The sequence below is a fragment of the Oryx dammah genome, unplaced genomic scaffold, assembly GCF_014754425.2.
Source record: "Oryx dammah isolate SB20612 unplaced genomic scaffold, SCBI_Odam_1.1 HiC_scaffold_3, whole genome shotgun sequence".
NCBI classification, from domain to species: domain Eukaryota; kingdom Metazoa; phylum Chordata; class Mammalia; order Artiodactyla; family Bovidae; genus Oryx; species Oryx dammah.
The window spans coordinates 99,791,192-99,806,365 of NW_024070187.1; the positions used below are offsets into that span (position 1 = coordinate 99,791,192).

The window sequence follows — 15,174 nt, forward strand, 5'->3', positions numbered from 1 at the left end:
GCTTTTGAATTGCAAATATTCTTATCATCAAAGTGACCAGTCTAAGTTGTTATTTAACATGTATCTATTTTTTAGAGATATTGTGGGAGAGATAGATTTTTTTAAAAAAAGAGAGAGCGAGCTAAAGGCTCAGTAAGCAAGGTTTTCTCTTGCCTACATCAATTTAAACATTTGGAAAAAGGTTATTTCTGCCCCAAACCTATCTGCTAGTTAAAAAACATCTATTTCTATATTTATGTAATGAAAAAATGTCTCTTTTATGTTATCTCTGGCAGATATTTTTTTTTTCTGCTGCAGAACCAATGCCATTGCTTTCTAACTGTATGTGTGTGTGTTAGTCACTTGGTCATGTACAACTTTTCGTGACCCCATGGACTGTAGCCTGCCAGGCTCCTCTGTCCTTGGAATTCTCCGCAAGAATACCGGAGTGGGTTGCCATTTCCTCCTCCAGAGGATACTCCTGACCCAGGAATCAAACTCAGATCTTCTGTGTTCTGTCTGTCTGAGCCACCAGGGAAGCCTTCTAAATGTATCAACTTGGCCAAGTTACTGACTCTCTCTTTTCATCCTCTAAAACATGGATGGCATTTATTATGTAAAAATTTTTTGACTTAAAAGGATTATGCCTGGTAAAGATCCTTCCATATTACCTGGCATATAGTAAGTTATCAATAAATGTTTGTTATGTATCATGTATTATATACATATTAGAATTAAATATACTTAGAGAAGACTTATTCATTTAATATTTATATACTATTATACTATATCTTATATTAATATCTATAATTAAGAAATTTTTCCAATGAGGGAAGCTTATCACTCACTGGGCATTCCTTTTCACTGTTGAAATCACTTTGAAAGGCACTCCACATATTAAATCACAGCTGACTCCATGGAATTTCTCTCCATTATCTAAATCAGAATTATCTTGTTCTCTAATACAAATAATAATCTTAAAATAGAATCTGTGACCCCTGACCACTCTTGCAAAACTGACAATTTTCCTCTTTCAGACTAAGAATCCCTTGCGTTTTCTTCTCCCTCACCTAAACAGCAATGACAGTAACAACAGATGCCCTGCAAGAAGTCTTAGTCCTGGGGTTACTTCAGTCTCACTTGGCTCTAGATAGTTGTTGGTATAATAACTGCTGTGTCTCCCAATTCTCACTTACGTGGCTCTGCAAGATACAGATATTCTAAAGTAAAAGCAGAACATTTTTGGAAATATATCTTCACGATAGAAGCTACAATTGTAGACTTAATAGATAACGGAGCCTTTGTGTGAAAATAATGGAGAGATAAAAACTCAAGATCTGAACTCCTGATGAATACTGAATTCCATTTGCTTTATTTAACGTACCAATGGGCTTCCCTGGTGGCTCAGATGGTAAAGCGTCTGCCTGCAATGAGAGAGACCCGGGTTCGATTCCTGGGTCAGGAAGATCCCCTGGAGAAGGAAATGGCAATCCACTCCAGCACTCTTGCCTGGAAAATCCCATGGACAGAGGAGCCTGATAGGCTACAGTCCGTGGGGTCGCAAAGAGTCGGACATGACTGAGCGACTTCACTTTCTGAGTTATAATACCCTAGAAACCTCTCCAAATTCCAGTTTCCATTTAACTTTCCTCACAATTCACTATTCCTATAGACTCTCCATGCTTATGCCACAGAAATGCTAAGCCTTATGCCTGTCCTGGAAGCTAAATTGGTAAAGAATCTACCTGCAATGCAGGAGACCACCTGCAAGGCAGCAGACCCAGGTTCAGGGATCAATCCCTGGGTCAGGAAGATCCCCTGGAAGAGGAAATGGCAACTGACTCTAGTATTCTTGTCTGGGAAATCCCATGGACAGAGGAGCCTGGTGGGTTAGAGAACATGGGTTCTCAAGAGTCGGACGTGACTTAGTGACTAAACCACCACCACCATTATAAATTACAAAAAGGGGAGTAGATGCATATGAGTTTATATTGATTCTTATTACTCAAGACAGGATGAAATTTTAAGAGAATGTCATTGCAACAGCCACCAGCAAGGGATTTTATTAATTATTCATCATAACTAAAACAATAAATAGGGAATAAAAGAATTTGGTACTAGATCTTTTTAAATCCTTTGGGGATGAGGGGTGATAGCCCTCCCTCAACTAATACATCTATATGCTTCTCAAGATAAGACTGGATTATTTTATGAAAATTTCAAGATATTCCAATGAATACCGACTGTGCATAGACCTTAGAAGAAATTGGCAAATTCAGTCACAGTTGGAAACTGGATTTTGTTGCTCTCTGAGACAGTCTGATATGATATGTGAGTCTCCATAAGATTTTTGTACACTAATGCCACCCAGGCAGAATTCTAGTTCCTTCCATGATTCTGATCATTACATTCCTCTCATCATCAGTATTTCCAGAGAAAGCAGATTCGTTTGCAACTGTGGCACACAGAAACTGATTTACTTTTCTTAAAAGGAATGTTTAGTAAGTTTTGATGTTACTAAAATATGGTTATCAGTTTTCTAAGGGAGAAAATCTCATGTGTATCATTCGTCAGGCATTAGATTACGCTAAATTATCATTTTTCTACTCTAGTCAAGAGATAGAAATAAAATAATATAGGTCATGACAGTTTAAATCTAAATTGTTATTGTTGTTTAGTCATGTCTGATTCTTTTGCGACCCCATGGGCTGTAGCCTATCAGGCTCCTTTGTCCATGGGATTTCCCAGGCAAGAATACTGGAGTGGGTTTCCATTTCCTTCTCAAGGGGATCTTCCTGACCTTGGGATCAAATCTGCATCTCCTGCATTTGCAGGCAATTCTTTACCACTGATCTACCAGGGAAGCTTCTAGTGAAGAAAATGGCAACCCACTCCAGTATTTTTGCTTGGGAAATCCCATAGACAGAGGAGCCTGGTGGGCTACGGTCCATGGGGTTGCAAAGAGTAAGACATGACTTAACAACAAGGTTGTGTCAGTTTAAATCTAAATATAGAGAGCATTTTATTGCTACTTCCACACCCCAGTGGCTTGATTTGTGATTTATGATGAAATATTTTTTGGACTATATGAAATATTTTTTGGACTATTTTTTTTCGGCTTCTATCCAGCAACCTGACAAATGTTTCCTGTCTAGGAGATTATGCGGTTCTGGTAACACAATTATGAGACCACACTGCTTTTCTCTTTAACCTAATTATATCTTTGTTTAGCATAGGATTCAGACAATGGGGTTTGATAAATCTTTCAACAAGCACTTCAAAGTACAATAGAAGATTTAATATGGTTTTCTAAAATCAGAACACCATTTCTTGAAAATGTTTGCTTTAAAAGTTCAACATTTAATTAGATATTTTACAAAAACACATTGTTTTAAACTTTAGTGCAAAGATAGAATTATGAAAAACTACCAATATGTATAAATAAACTGTGAATGTACTTATTTTGCACCTGTGGATCTAACTAAGAAAAATAAAAAACATTCATGGAACACAATGCTAAATATTCTAGTTCCAGGAAACAGAGGAAGATTTTTCTCCTTGGATCTAGCTATTCAACTTGTTTTTCTTCCTTTATAACTTCTATGGCATCATATTAATTTTTAACATTTTTTTATAGATGTTATAACATTGATTTTGTTTTTTAATGAAACAATAAAATCCATTGAAACTTACTATAAAGACGAAAAACTTTAGCTTTATGTTAAATTATAAATAAAACTGTAGACTAATAATTTTCAAAATACTCTGCCATAAAAAGGCTTAAGTCATTTTTTATTGCACCAAAATATTTTAAATTGTCATCTTTAAAATTTCTATAATTCTGCAGTGTGTATAAATAAGGAATCTGAAGAAATCTTAATGTTGAAAAAATAATTTTTTTCTTTAAACTTTTCATGTTTTGATGAACACATAGTAAATTCTTGGCTCTGAATGTTTCACATTATCACCAAATACAAGTTCCCTAAAGACTGGGGTAATTATCCTCATTTCATTTTACACATCAACTTGCAGAAGTGCTTCAGTAACTGACGAACTACTCATTTTCTTTCCTTTTACTAATTCACAGATAATTTTGGTTTCTCATCACTTGATAATTTTTTTTCTAGGCGGTCTTTTGGTTATTTCTATTTTTTAATAGTTTATCTAATTCAATTTGAAGGTTCTATTTGGGCTAAGGTGCCCCCAAACTAATTCCATGCCATAAAAATTGGAGTTCTTTATATCTTAAAGTTATTTACAGGTATGTGTATGTTTGTAAGGGGATTCCCAGGTGGCACTAGTGGTAAAGAATGCACCTACCAATGCAGGAAATATAAGGGACACAGGTTCAATCCCTGGGTCAGGACAATCCCCTCAAGGAGGTATGGCAACCCACTCCAGTATTCTTGCCTGGAGAATTCCATGGACTGAGGAGACTGGTGGGCTACAGTCCACAGAGTCGCAAAGAGTCAGGCATGACTGAAGCAACTTAGCACACAAAACAAGTATGTTTGTAAACATCTAAACATCTAATGATGATATAATATATATTATATATATATATATATATATATATAATATCATCACAGCAATTCTGTAATGCTGGCAAAGGAGGTATTATACAAAATACATTGAAACTCCTAGGAGATAATTTATGACTAAAATGAAGAGGACCAGAGCCAGTTCTTGGAACCATTATGCTCTGGAGTCTCATCTGACTGCTGAAGGGAGAGAGTCCCACAATAAGTTATCACTATTCATGCATTTCATCCTAAGAGCCAATCAGGCTAAGGGCAGTTGGAATGGAATAGCACAGTAATGACTAAGGAATATTTTTGGTTATTGTAGTTTTACTCTGTCAATTAGTTCAGTTTATTTTTAAAGACCTTCCAGTACTCTGTCTACAGAACTGTAGAGGGATAAGGAAAAGCAATATGCTTTTAAACCTTTCTATATTTATTTCTCTCCTCTTTCACTTTCGTCAAGAGGCTTTTTAGTTCCTCTTCACTTTCTACCATAAGGGTGGCGTCATCTGCATATCTGAGGTTATTGATATTGCTCCCGGCAATCTTGATTCCAGCTTGTGCTTCTTCCAGACCAGCGTTTCCCATGATGTACTCTGCATAGAAGTTAAATAAGCAGGGTCACAATATACAGCCTTGACGTACTCCTTTTCCTACTTGCAACCAGTCTGTTGGTCCATGTCCAGTTCTAACTGTTGCTTCCTGACCTGCATACAGGTTTCTCAAGAGGCAGGTCAGGTGGTCTGGTATGCCCATCTCTTTCAATATTCTCCACAGTTGATTGTGATCCACACAGTCAAAGGCTTGGGCATAGTCAATAAAGCAGAAATAGATGTTTTTCTGGAACTCTGTTGCTTTTCCACTGATCCAGTGGATGTTGGCAATTTGACCTCTGGTTCCTCTGCCTTTTCTAAAACCAGCTTGAACATCTGTAAGTTCACATTATGACCTAACTAGATAGCATATTCAAAAGCAGAGATATTACTTTGCCAACAAAGGTCCATCTAGTCAAGGCTATGGTTTTTCCAGTGCTCATGTATGGATGTGAGAGTTGGACTATGAAGAAAGCTGAGTGCAGAAGAATTGATGCTTTTGAACTGTGGTGTTGGAGAAGACTCTTGAGAGTCCCTTGGACTGCAAGGAGATCCAACCAGTCCATCCTAAAGGAGATCAGTCCGGGGTGTTCACTGGAAGGACTGATGCTGAAGCTGAAACTCCAGTACTTTGGCCACCTCATGCGAAGAGTTGACTCATTGGAAAAGACTCTGATGCTGGGAGGGATTGGGGGCAGGAGGAGAAGGGGACGACAGAGGATGAAATGGCTGGATGGCATTACCGACTCGATGGACATGAGTTTGATTAAACTCTGGGAGTTGGTGATGGACAGGGAGGCCTGGCATGCTGCGATTCATGGGGTTGCAGAGTCAGAATGACTGAGTGACTGAACTGAACTGCACTGATATCTGTTTCTGGGAGACAGGGGCTCCTGGGGGAACTGGCAATCCTGGTGGAGCTATGTGCATGGTCACCCAAATGCTTCTCTCCAAGTCATCAAGGTCCATCACCTCAATTTATTTTTTCCTGTTCTACCACCAAAGCTGGTTCACTGTGTCCTCCCTTACTTTCTGCCCCCTCTCAATATACCCTTCTGACCTTGTTTTATCCCAGTTATGCCTTATCCTGCCCTCTAGTACAGTGGTTCTCAACCTTACTGGCACCAGGGACTGGTTTCATGGGAGACAATTTTTCCATGGACCTGGGATGGGGAGGAGGATGGTTTCAGGATGATTCAAGCACATTACATTTATTATGCACTTTATTTCTATTATTATTACATTAACTCCACCTGAGATCATCAGGCTTTAGATCCTGGAGGTTTGAGACCCACCCCCAACTCTAGAATACTCTGAAAGTGAAAGTGAAAGTGAAGTTGCTCAGTCATGTCTGACTCTTTGCGACCCTGTGGACTGTAGTCCACCAGGCTCCTCTGTCCATGGGATTCTCCAGGCAAGAATACTGGAGTGGGTTGCCATTTCCTTTTCCAGGGGATCTTCCTGACCCAGGGATCGAACCCAGGTCTCCTGCATTGCAGGCAGATGCTTTACCCTCTGAAGCCCCTAGAATACTCTGGCCTCCTCTAAATTTCCTGGGAGAAGAATTTTCCTCTTAACTCTGTACTTCTTCCATCTGTTCAGATCATCTCAGAATCTTCAGCTTACTCAGATTTTCTTAAAGTAATAAAGGGAAGTGTATTAACAAATTCATGGTGAAAAATATTTTCTTAAGCAAATACAAAGAAAAAGGAGTTAAATCTTATTTTTTCAAATGCTTGTGATTATTGGCAATTTGTTTATGAATGTGAAGAATGACTGTTTTTAAACCCTGACTATAAAGTATGTATTGTTTGAGATAATGTTTTATTACTGTAATATTAGGTAGAAGACTCAGACTATAACAAAATTTATTAGTTGCAAAAGATTATTAGGAAATAAGCAAAGTTATTTCAAAGAGGGAAGAAGGATTAAAAGTATCTATCTGTACTAGATGGATATAATAATCCACAACCTCCAATTTTTGTTCACCTTACCTTGATTGTCCCTAATTTTCATTTCTTCAAGCTTAGAAAGATGTGATATTTAGTTAATCTGAGGATATTTTCTTTATTTCTTTAAATATATAATATTTTGGTAAATCATTCCCTGTTCTTTAATAAGCTGTTTTCTTGGGAAGATTTTATATATATATATATACATATATATATATATACACTCTTTTCTTTCTAACTGAAATTTCTCATGTCCTCAGAGGGAAAGGCAAAAAACAGTGTTTTAGCAGCTCAACTGTCAGCTTTAATCAGAAATAATATGCCTGAGGTCTAGAAGTTTCAAATGAATATGGTGTGCCTATTTATATTATTCCCCAGATCCAGAGAACTCTAGCCAGAGCTCAAAATAAAGGAATATCACCTGATCTTGTTCAAAAAAGGTGCAACCATTTGAAGTAGAATAGAAATAAAAAGGTAGAAAGAGTATATCTATTTAAAATGGATAACCAACAAGGTCCTTCTGTATAACAGAGGGAACTCTGCTCAATGTTATGTGGCAGCCTGGATGGGAGGGGAGTTTGGTGGAAAATGGCCACATGTGTATGTATGGCTGAGTCCCATTTTTTCTGAACAGTCACACCTGAAACAATCACAACATTGTTAATCAGCTGTACTCCAACACAAAATAAAAAGTTTAATTAAAAAAAGATGCAGGTTTAAGGAAAGAACTAATATTACAGTATATACAAACTATACTGATACTATATGAGACTTTGGTAATAAAAAAATTACCATGCCCTGGTTGGGCTGTGGAAGGAGTCAGTGACTAGATAGTTCTCTTTTTAAAAAAAAAAACAGACAAACAAACTTCCAAGAAAGTATCATAAAACTGCTGTACTATAAGCTATTATTAAAAGAAACAAGATCTTAATGAAATGTAGTCTTTGATGCCTCTTATATGATCATTGCACTATGTAAAGAAAATAGAAAATAAGTGACTTGGCATATTTATTGTTCTCTAACTTGAAATTCATCATAGACTGAAGAATTATTAGTAATACTATTATTATGTCAACCTATATGCAGGTTTTAATCATAAAACCACAAATGAAAATTGAGTGTATAATAGTGCATGTTTATATAATTAAGAAACTATTTACACAATAAAAACAAGTACTTTCTAAATGTTTCTTTGGATATTACAAAAGCTAGCAAACTAATGAATGGAAAACTAAATATGCATGTATGTATTTTGCCAACACTTTAATTTAATCATCAAGAAACTACCTTCTGATATCATCTGGGTCATGTCAATAGTCAAGAAACCCACACAATGTTCCTCAAAGTGAAAAAACAAATTTAACACAGGAAAATAGCTAAAACTTCAGTTGTGAATGGTAATTTCCTAAGAGCTCCCAATTTTTCAAGGTGTTTTACTATTTTCACTTAGAACACAGATTTTTTTAAAAGGAACATTAAAACGTTTTGTTCAGAGAGAAGAATAACTTTGATTATGATGACAGAGTACTATAACATCATTTTTCAGCCTCAGAGAAATTCAATGGAAGTCACTCTGAATAATTCTAAGTGCATTATTCACTTAGATTTTGTTTTTGTTTTTGTTTTGTCTGTGAAGAATCTTGGAAGTAGTCAAGGTATAAATTAGCATATACTAGACTTTGATCGTACTTTGACCACCTCATGTGAAGAGTTGACTCATTGGAAAAGACTCTGATGCTGGGAGGGATTGGGGGCAGGAGGAGAAGGGGACGACAGAGGATGAGATGGCTGGATGGCATCACCAACACAATGGACATGGGTTTGAGTGAACTCCGGGAGTTGGTGATGGACAGGGAGGCCTGCCGTGCTGCAATTCATGGGGTCACAAAGAGTTGGACACGACTGAGAGACTGAACTGAACTGAACTGAAACTTTGATATTACTTCCAGTAAATGCTGAAATCATTTCATTATGCTAAAATATTGATATGAGTCTTCTCCCCATAAATAAGCTCCATCAGCCCCCAAACTTGTGTCTGATCATCATGGTCTAGTGAAGTTACTTTAGTGTTCTGATCCTTTTATTACCGGTAGTAAGCTCTAATTACAAAATGATAATAATTTCATATAAAGATTAATGAAACAATTTCATCCAAAAACACAGAGTATATATAATCCGTTGTTCAATAAGGATTTCTATGGTTTAGTTTAATTTTTAAATATGGTCAGACTGACATTAAATTATAATTTTAATTATAGGAAAATGAACTAATTTCAACATATTTCCTGTGGAAATCATTTACCCATATTTAAGTAAAATTTAACTTAAGCAAGACTTACTATCTTTATGTAGCTTCCCCACTGACTTTCTTTTTTTTTTTTTTAATTAATTAATTTATTTATTTTTAATTTTTACTTTACAATTCTGTATTGGTTTTGGCATAGATTGACATGAATCCACCACAGGTGTACATGCGTTCCCAAACATGAACCCCCCTCCCACTATACTTGCGCTCCTTATCATATTTCATATCACCAGCTCACTTAATAATTCCAAATCAGAGATATTTGTCAAAAAAATTCCTGATGAAATCTAGCTAAAGACTCAGTGGTATAAGGCAAAGCAACACAGCTTTTTTTTAATTGACTACATCCCGCACATTGTACATTTCATTTCTTTGATTCTAAATTTCATTGGAAAAGCAATTATCTATGTCTAAGTCACATCTCCAAGTCAAATAAGGAAAGCCTATTTTAAACCTACCTGGCCTCCAGCAAGTTGACTAAAATTATGATTTTTAAATGTGGAAGTTCATGTTTTAAGGAAGATATGCCTTAAGACTGGATATAGTTTTGAGAGTAATTCAAATCAATAAAGGTGTGGACAGAAGCTTAAGATGTTGGCAAGAAGAGAAATGATCATGCCTAAATTTGTAGAAGCACAAAATGGATTTAGAAAACAGATGGGTAATACTTGAAAATAGTGATTTCTTTTGCTAATTTGAAATATATTTTAATCACTTGAGATATGTTGGCCTCTCTTATTTATGAAAAAGAGCACTGCTATTCTGAGTTATAGATAAAATAATTTAAGGGAAAAAAACCCATCAAAAATGTAATTAAACTATTGAGATAGGTAGTCTTCAGTACTGGTCAGATTATGGAAATAATCACTTTTTTTTTTTAATCACAGTTACACCACTTACCCAACTTTTTGCTTCTATCTTTACTCTCCTGGTAAAATCATTATGTGTTTAAAGGGAGAGAGAACAAAACAGGTAAAGCTGCAGCAAAAGGTACAAGGATACAGTCCCTTCCTGGAAACAGGATTTTGTGGCGAACCATTTCTCCCATAATGCATCCCACAGACCATATATCCACTAGAACAGGAGAGAGGGAGGTGAAGAAAAGGGAGGAAAGTAAAGTTAACTAAGATAATTGATCTCTGAAGGAGGAGGAAAAAGAACAGTTTGATTAGAAGGTACAAATTTTTGTCTCCCACCAAAAGTTGGCCAAAAATGTGAATTAAAACCAGCACTGTAATATGACATAAACCATGTCTAGTAGAAGAACTCAAGTTTTAAAAATTACTTTGTGAGTGTCTTAGATTATCCTTTAGTGCCATAAAGTGCTAACGTGGACAAGCACCAGCTTAACCAAACTTATCTCCATGTCAGGTGACAGCTCAAAGCCACCAAAGGGTTTTCAATGTCATTCTCTGGAGGGAGAGAAAATAATCTCAATCAACTCTTAGGGGTGGCTATTTCCATTTTCTATTCTACTCAATTACATGGAATAAGGCAACTAGAGATCATCTTTTTTTGGTCCAAAATAAGGTACATGCTGCCAAATCCAAGAAACTAGGAAATGGCTGAAACTATGGTTTAAAGGCAGAAGTATTAGTGACTTCTTTTACTAATTCGAAATATATTTTAATCACTTGAGAAATGTTGGCCTCTCTTATTTATGAAAAACAACACTGCTATTTTGAATTATAGATAATAAAATAATTTAAGAAGAATAAAAAACACTGAAAATTTAATTAAGTCCTGTTATTCAGGACTTAGTTTTTCCTTCAGAAGTTATTCTTATAAATATCAGTTTGAGTTCCTTTTTGATATATCTCAAGAAAAAAGATGTATAATTAATTTGTACATGTATAAAGGAGTCATGAAGGAAACAGAGTATTAATGGTGTTAAAAAGTTGTTATGCACATATGTTGGTTTCTGTTGCCATGCTTGTTAACGAAACATATTTCACCTTCTCTTACTAATCTTTACCCTCTTCCAACTCACTTTTTAGTAAGGATGAAGGGAATTGGGCAAAAACATTAGGCTAAAACGCTCCTTGAGGAAGGAAGGCAAGGTTCGGTGCACAGGAGAGCTGGCATGCCTGATGTGGGAGCAAGCGGGTTTTTGTGCATGATAACCCTCATCCCACACGTGGGTGAGAGCAGCACAAGGGTGGTAGGTATGCTTTCTCCGCGGATCCAGAGAAGCCAAAAAATGGAGGCAGAAACTTGCGATCCTTTCTAGTGAGGGAAGGACAAGGGATGCAGTCACATGCCATCTGTGTTCAGCAAAGATCTGAAATCATTAATAGCAAATTCAGACTTCCCTACAGATTTTTTGTAGATTCTTGAATTTTTTAAATTGGTTCCCACTTTGATTTTTTTTTAAATATGAAGAATGTATACAACTATCTGCTTTTCCAAATAAGTTAGATGTAGTATTGCCTTGGAACAGGATTAGATTTTTTTTCCTCCTCCAAGTCAAAAGGAACTCTGCCACTGTTCACCACAGTAAGCCTGACCTTCCTGAGAACGTTTTTGCTTCCTCTGCACAAATGCACAAAAGTACTGGCTCTCCTCTAACCTGGAAGGAGCACAAGAAATTTTTCAAAATTTTGGTGGCCAGGGATTTTTCATAAAAGTACTCTGTAGCACCTACACATAAAAATACAATGATAATTATTTCTATAGAACTTACAGCTTCCCAGTAACTTAATAGAATAAAGTATCAAAATAAGCATGAAAGGTATATTAAGTATACATATACAATTCTACTTTAAAAGTTTCATTTCCTGAATATGTTGGATTTTTTTAATACACCTCATTACTTGTTAGGGCTATTCTTTCAAAATAATATAGTGCAGTGCTTTCTAATAAGTATTTTTATAAATCCTCATTTTAATAAAATCAAATTGTACTATATTTTGAAGATTCTTTCTACCTTTTCTTTGCAAGTGTTTATGAATACTAGATTTTCTTTATGAAAGCAGCAGTGTAAAATTTAATATTTTTCTCTCTGTATGGTTTCAGAATTTATAAAAGCTTACCAGGTAATTACTACCTTAACTATTACTCACAGAACAGTATGTATCCAACTTGAACAATTTGGATTATTCTAAAATGACTATGCATTGAGCATGTGTGAAGATTCTTGCTCCAAGGATTTGTGGTACCTTTTTGTTTGTCTTTTCCTAGGACTAGAGACATCAGTTTAAGACATGACATAAAGCCAAATGGTAAAATGCAATAGATGGATTTCTTCCTGTTTATATTCACTGTGAGCTGAGCTGCCTTCTAAATATCAGTGTTTCTGAATATCTACAGCATGCATGCTCATCAGTATCCATATGACTGTTTAATCAGACTCTTTATAAGTCTTTCGAGTTATAACATGTCAGTGTTCTTCTAGTTATGCATGCTTCTTAGAAGCGTCCTTCATGTTGGTTCCTCTTAGTAGTAATTTTTGAAAACTTCTGACTATGAAGGCTGGTAGCCCTATTTTAAAAAATTCATACACATGAGAGAGAACATTGCTCTTGATGTACTTCGTTTCTTTACAGTTTCTGTGGCTGCTATTCAGAGGCATCCTTACCGTTCTCCTTGTAGCCCATTCCCAGAATGACCTCGGGGGCCCGGTAATAACGTGTTACCACATAGGGAGTCATCATGAAGCTTGTGCCTGCTGTTCTGGCCAGCCCAAAGTCTAGGATTTTCAATGTACAATCAGACTTGACTACAATGTTACTTGGTTTTAAGTCCTGACAATAAGAACAAGAGAAGAAATTAAAAACATCAAATGGCACATGTGATGTCCATCTACTCAATCAACATGGCAGTCTTGCAATAGCACTGATGGGCCTCCCCACTGGCTGCAGAGCCCTATGTAAAGCCAAACAGTACTGCCCCAAGGAAGCTTAAAATTAGGTTTGGGATTTTTGTTTTAATATCCTCAGAAAGTTTTTTAAACCCAGAAGATAATTGCATCATTTTTACAATTTTTGGCTCATCTTGGGAAGACGTTTTTAGGAAAAAAAAGAATCATCGATTGTCATCTGTTAAGTTTCTCTTTACAGCAACATAAGCCTTTTAGGTTATATTTCATTTCTAGGCCTGACAGAAGAGCAGATCAGGGCAGCTGTCTTTATGGGACCAGAAACCAACAGTGGAAAGGAGTTGTCTTGTTTCAGCTGCACGTATGACCTCTGCCAATCAGAATTTCTGAGAAGTCTCATAAGCTGACTTTCAGCGAGCTGAAACAAAACATTAAACAAAATCAGCTACAGTGTGCTACATGTTTCCTCCTACACATTAGTGAGCTATATGCTTATTCTATAGTAAAATAAATGAGGAAGTACAATATATTTAACCAAGCTCCCCTACCTAAAGAACGTAATCTACCGTCGCTCTTTGTCTTCTGCACAAGCACCTGCATTATAATTCTGGACTGTGTTCTTACCCTGTGAATAATCCCAGCAGAGTGAAGGTGTTTGATGCCACACAACATTTGGTATAGCAGGTACGACATTCGCTCGTGGTCTAGCTCCATCTGAATTACCTGACACAAGTTAGCATCCATCAGCTCCATCACTAAGTAACTGCAAGGTAAATCCACATCGTCAGTTTCAGATCACAAGACCCACGAAGTCCTTCAAACAAGTCAGAATCCCCTCCTAAATCTCTAAGTCTCCCAAACTTCCCAGCTCCACCTCTGAATTAAGAATACAAAAAAACGCGCAAGTATTACATGCATGATAGCTGTGGTAACTCTACCATCAAGGTGCTAATAGAGGTAGCATTTACGGGTGTGTGGTTTCTATTTGTGTACTTTCTCCCTTCATTTTGTTCTCAACTTTACCCTGAATTCCCTGAACTCTTTCCTGAGTATTAATATTACAAATAAGAAAAAAATTTCAGAATAGAATTTTCCATTAAATGCAGTGTATCTGTGTTAAAAAAAAAAAAAAGACAACATGCTGTGATTCACTTATAGTCACTGTATTCCTGGTAATTTTTTTTGCACAAAATCCAAGACACCACAAAAATAGATTAAGGATGATTTTTTTTATTATGTCCACCATTAATATTTCTCAAAGTGAACTGACTCATTCTAGAAAGCTCACAAAATACATTAAAAAATAAAGAAAAATAAAGAATAAATAGCAAGCCTTCCTTGATTCTGATTGAACCAAGAACGTGGGACAACAAAACACAAAGAACCCGAAGGCCGGAAAATAGCGGAACCGTCTTTCCAGGAAGAAACACCAGAAAATGAGACTTCCGGGATCCCTTTCATTTGCTGCCAGTTCTTAAGGGATTTCATTCATTTGACTCTTGGCAACGTCACTTGTGTTATTTGGATGTTATACTCCCGCTTCCTTCATGAGCTGTGTTACTTACACATCTTGGAACTCCTCCAGTGTTTTCTGGGGTGTGAAGACATTTAATAAACTAATAATCTAAGAAGAGACAGTGGGATGGGAGGAGAGAAAGAAAAAGGGAGAAAAATAATTATTTGAAAAGCATATTTAAACAAGTACTTATTCCACTCAAAGTCACATATTAGTACTATGATCGAAATAGAAAAGTTGGAAAATTTTTCTAGAACTGTCTCATAGAAAAATGTACTCAGAAAGGATATATGATCTGTCTTTGGTTAAAATGCAATTAAAAAGCTCAAATTCTTAAGCAGAAGAGTCAGAAAACGTACGTAATTGTGATATTGCTCTAGAGTGTGGTTCTCCTTGGTAAATACAAGGTGATGATACAATTAAACAAAAAAGGAGAAAAAAACCATGTAAGGAAAGTTAAGCATCAGTGAAATACCCAGCAGGACATGG

At 36.2% G+C, this 15,174-nt stretch overlaps 1 protein-coding gene across 8 annotated transcripts in view; it reads right to left on the reverse strand.

Annotated features, from left to right (window-relative positions):
• MAPK10 (mitogen-activated protein kinase 10) overlaps positions 1 to 15,174 on the reverse strand; it is a 372,947-nt gene that overhangs the window by 87,099 nt on the left and 270,674 nt on the right. For 7 of the 8 annotated variants that reach the window (XM_040237270.1, XM_040237269.1, XM_040237273.1 and 4 more), the window contains 4 exons: positions 14,735 to 14,793; positions 13,794 to 13,932; positions 12,930 to 13,095; positions 10,355 to 10,426 (listed from right to left, as the gene is read on the reverse strand). In XM_040237270.1, coding sequence (XP_040093204.1) covers positions 10,355 to 10,426; positions 12,930 to 13,095; positions 13,794 to 13,932; positions 14,735 to 14,793 — 436 coding nt within the window. The remainder of the gene's footprint in view (positions 1 to 10,354; positions 10,427 to 12,929; positions 13,096 to 13,793; positions 13,933 to 14,734; positions 14,794 to 15,174) is intronic. The other variant, XM_040237275.1, reaches the window with a different exon arrangement.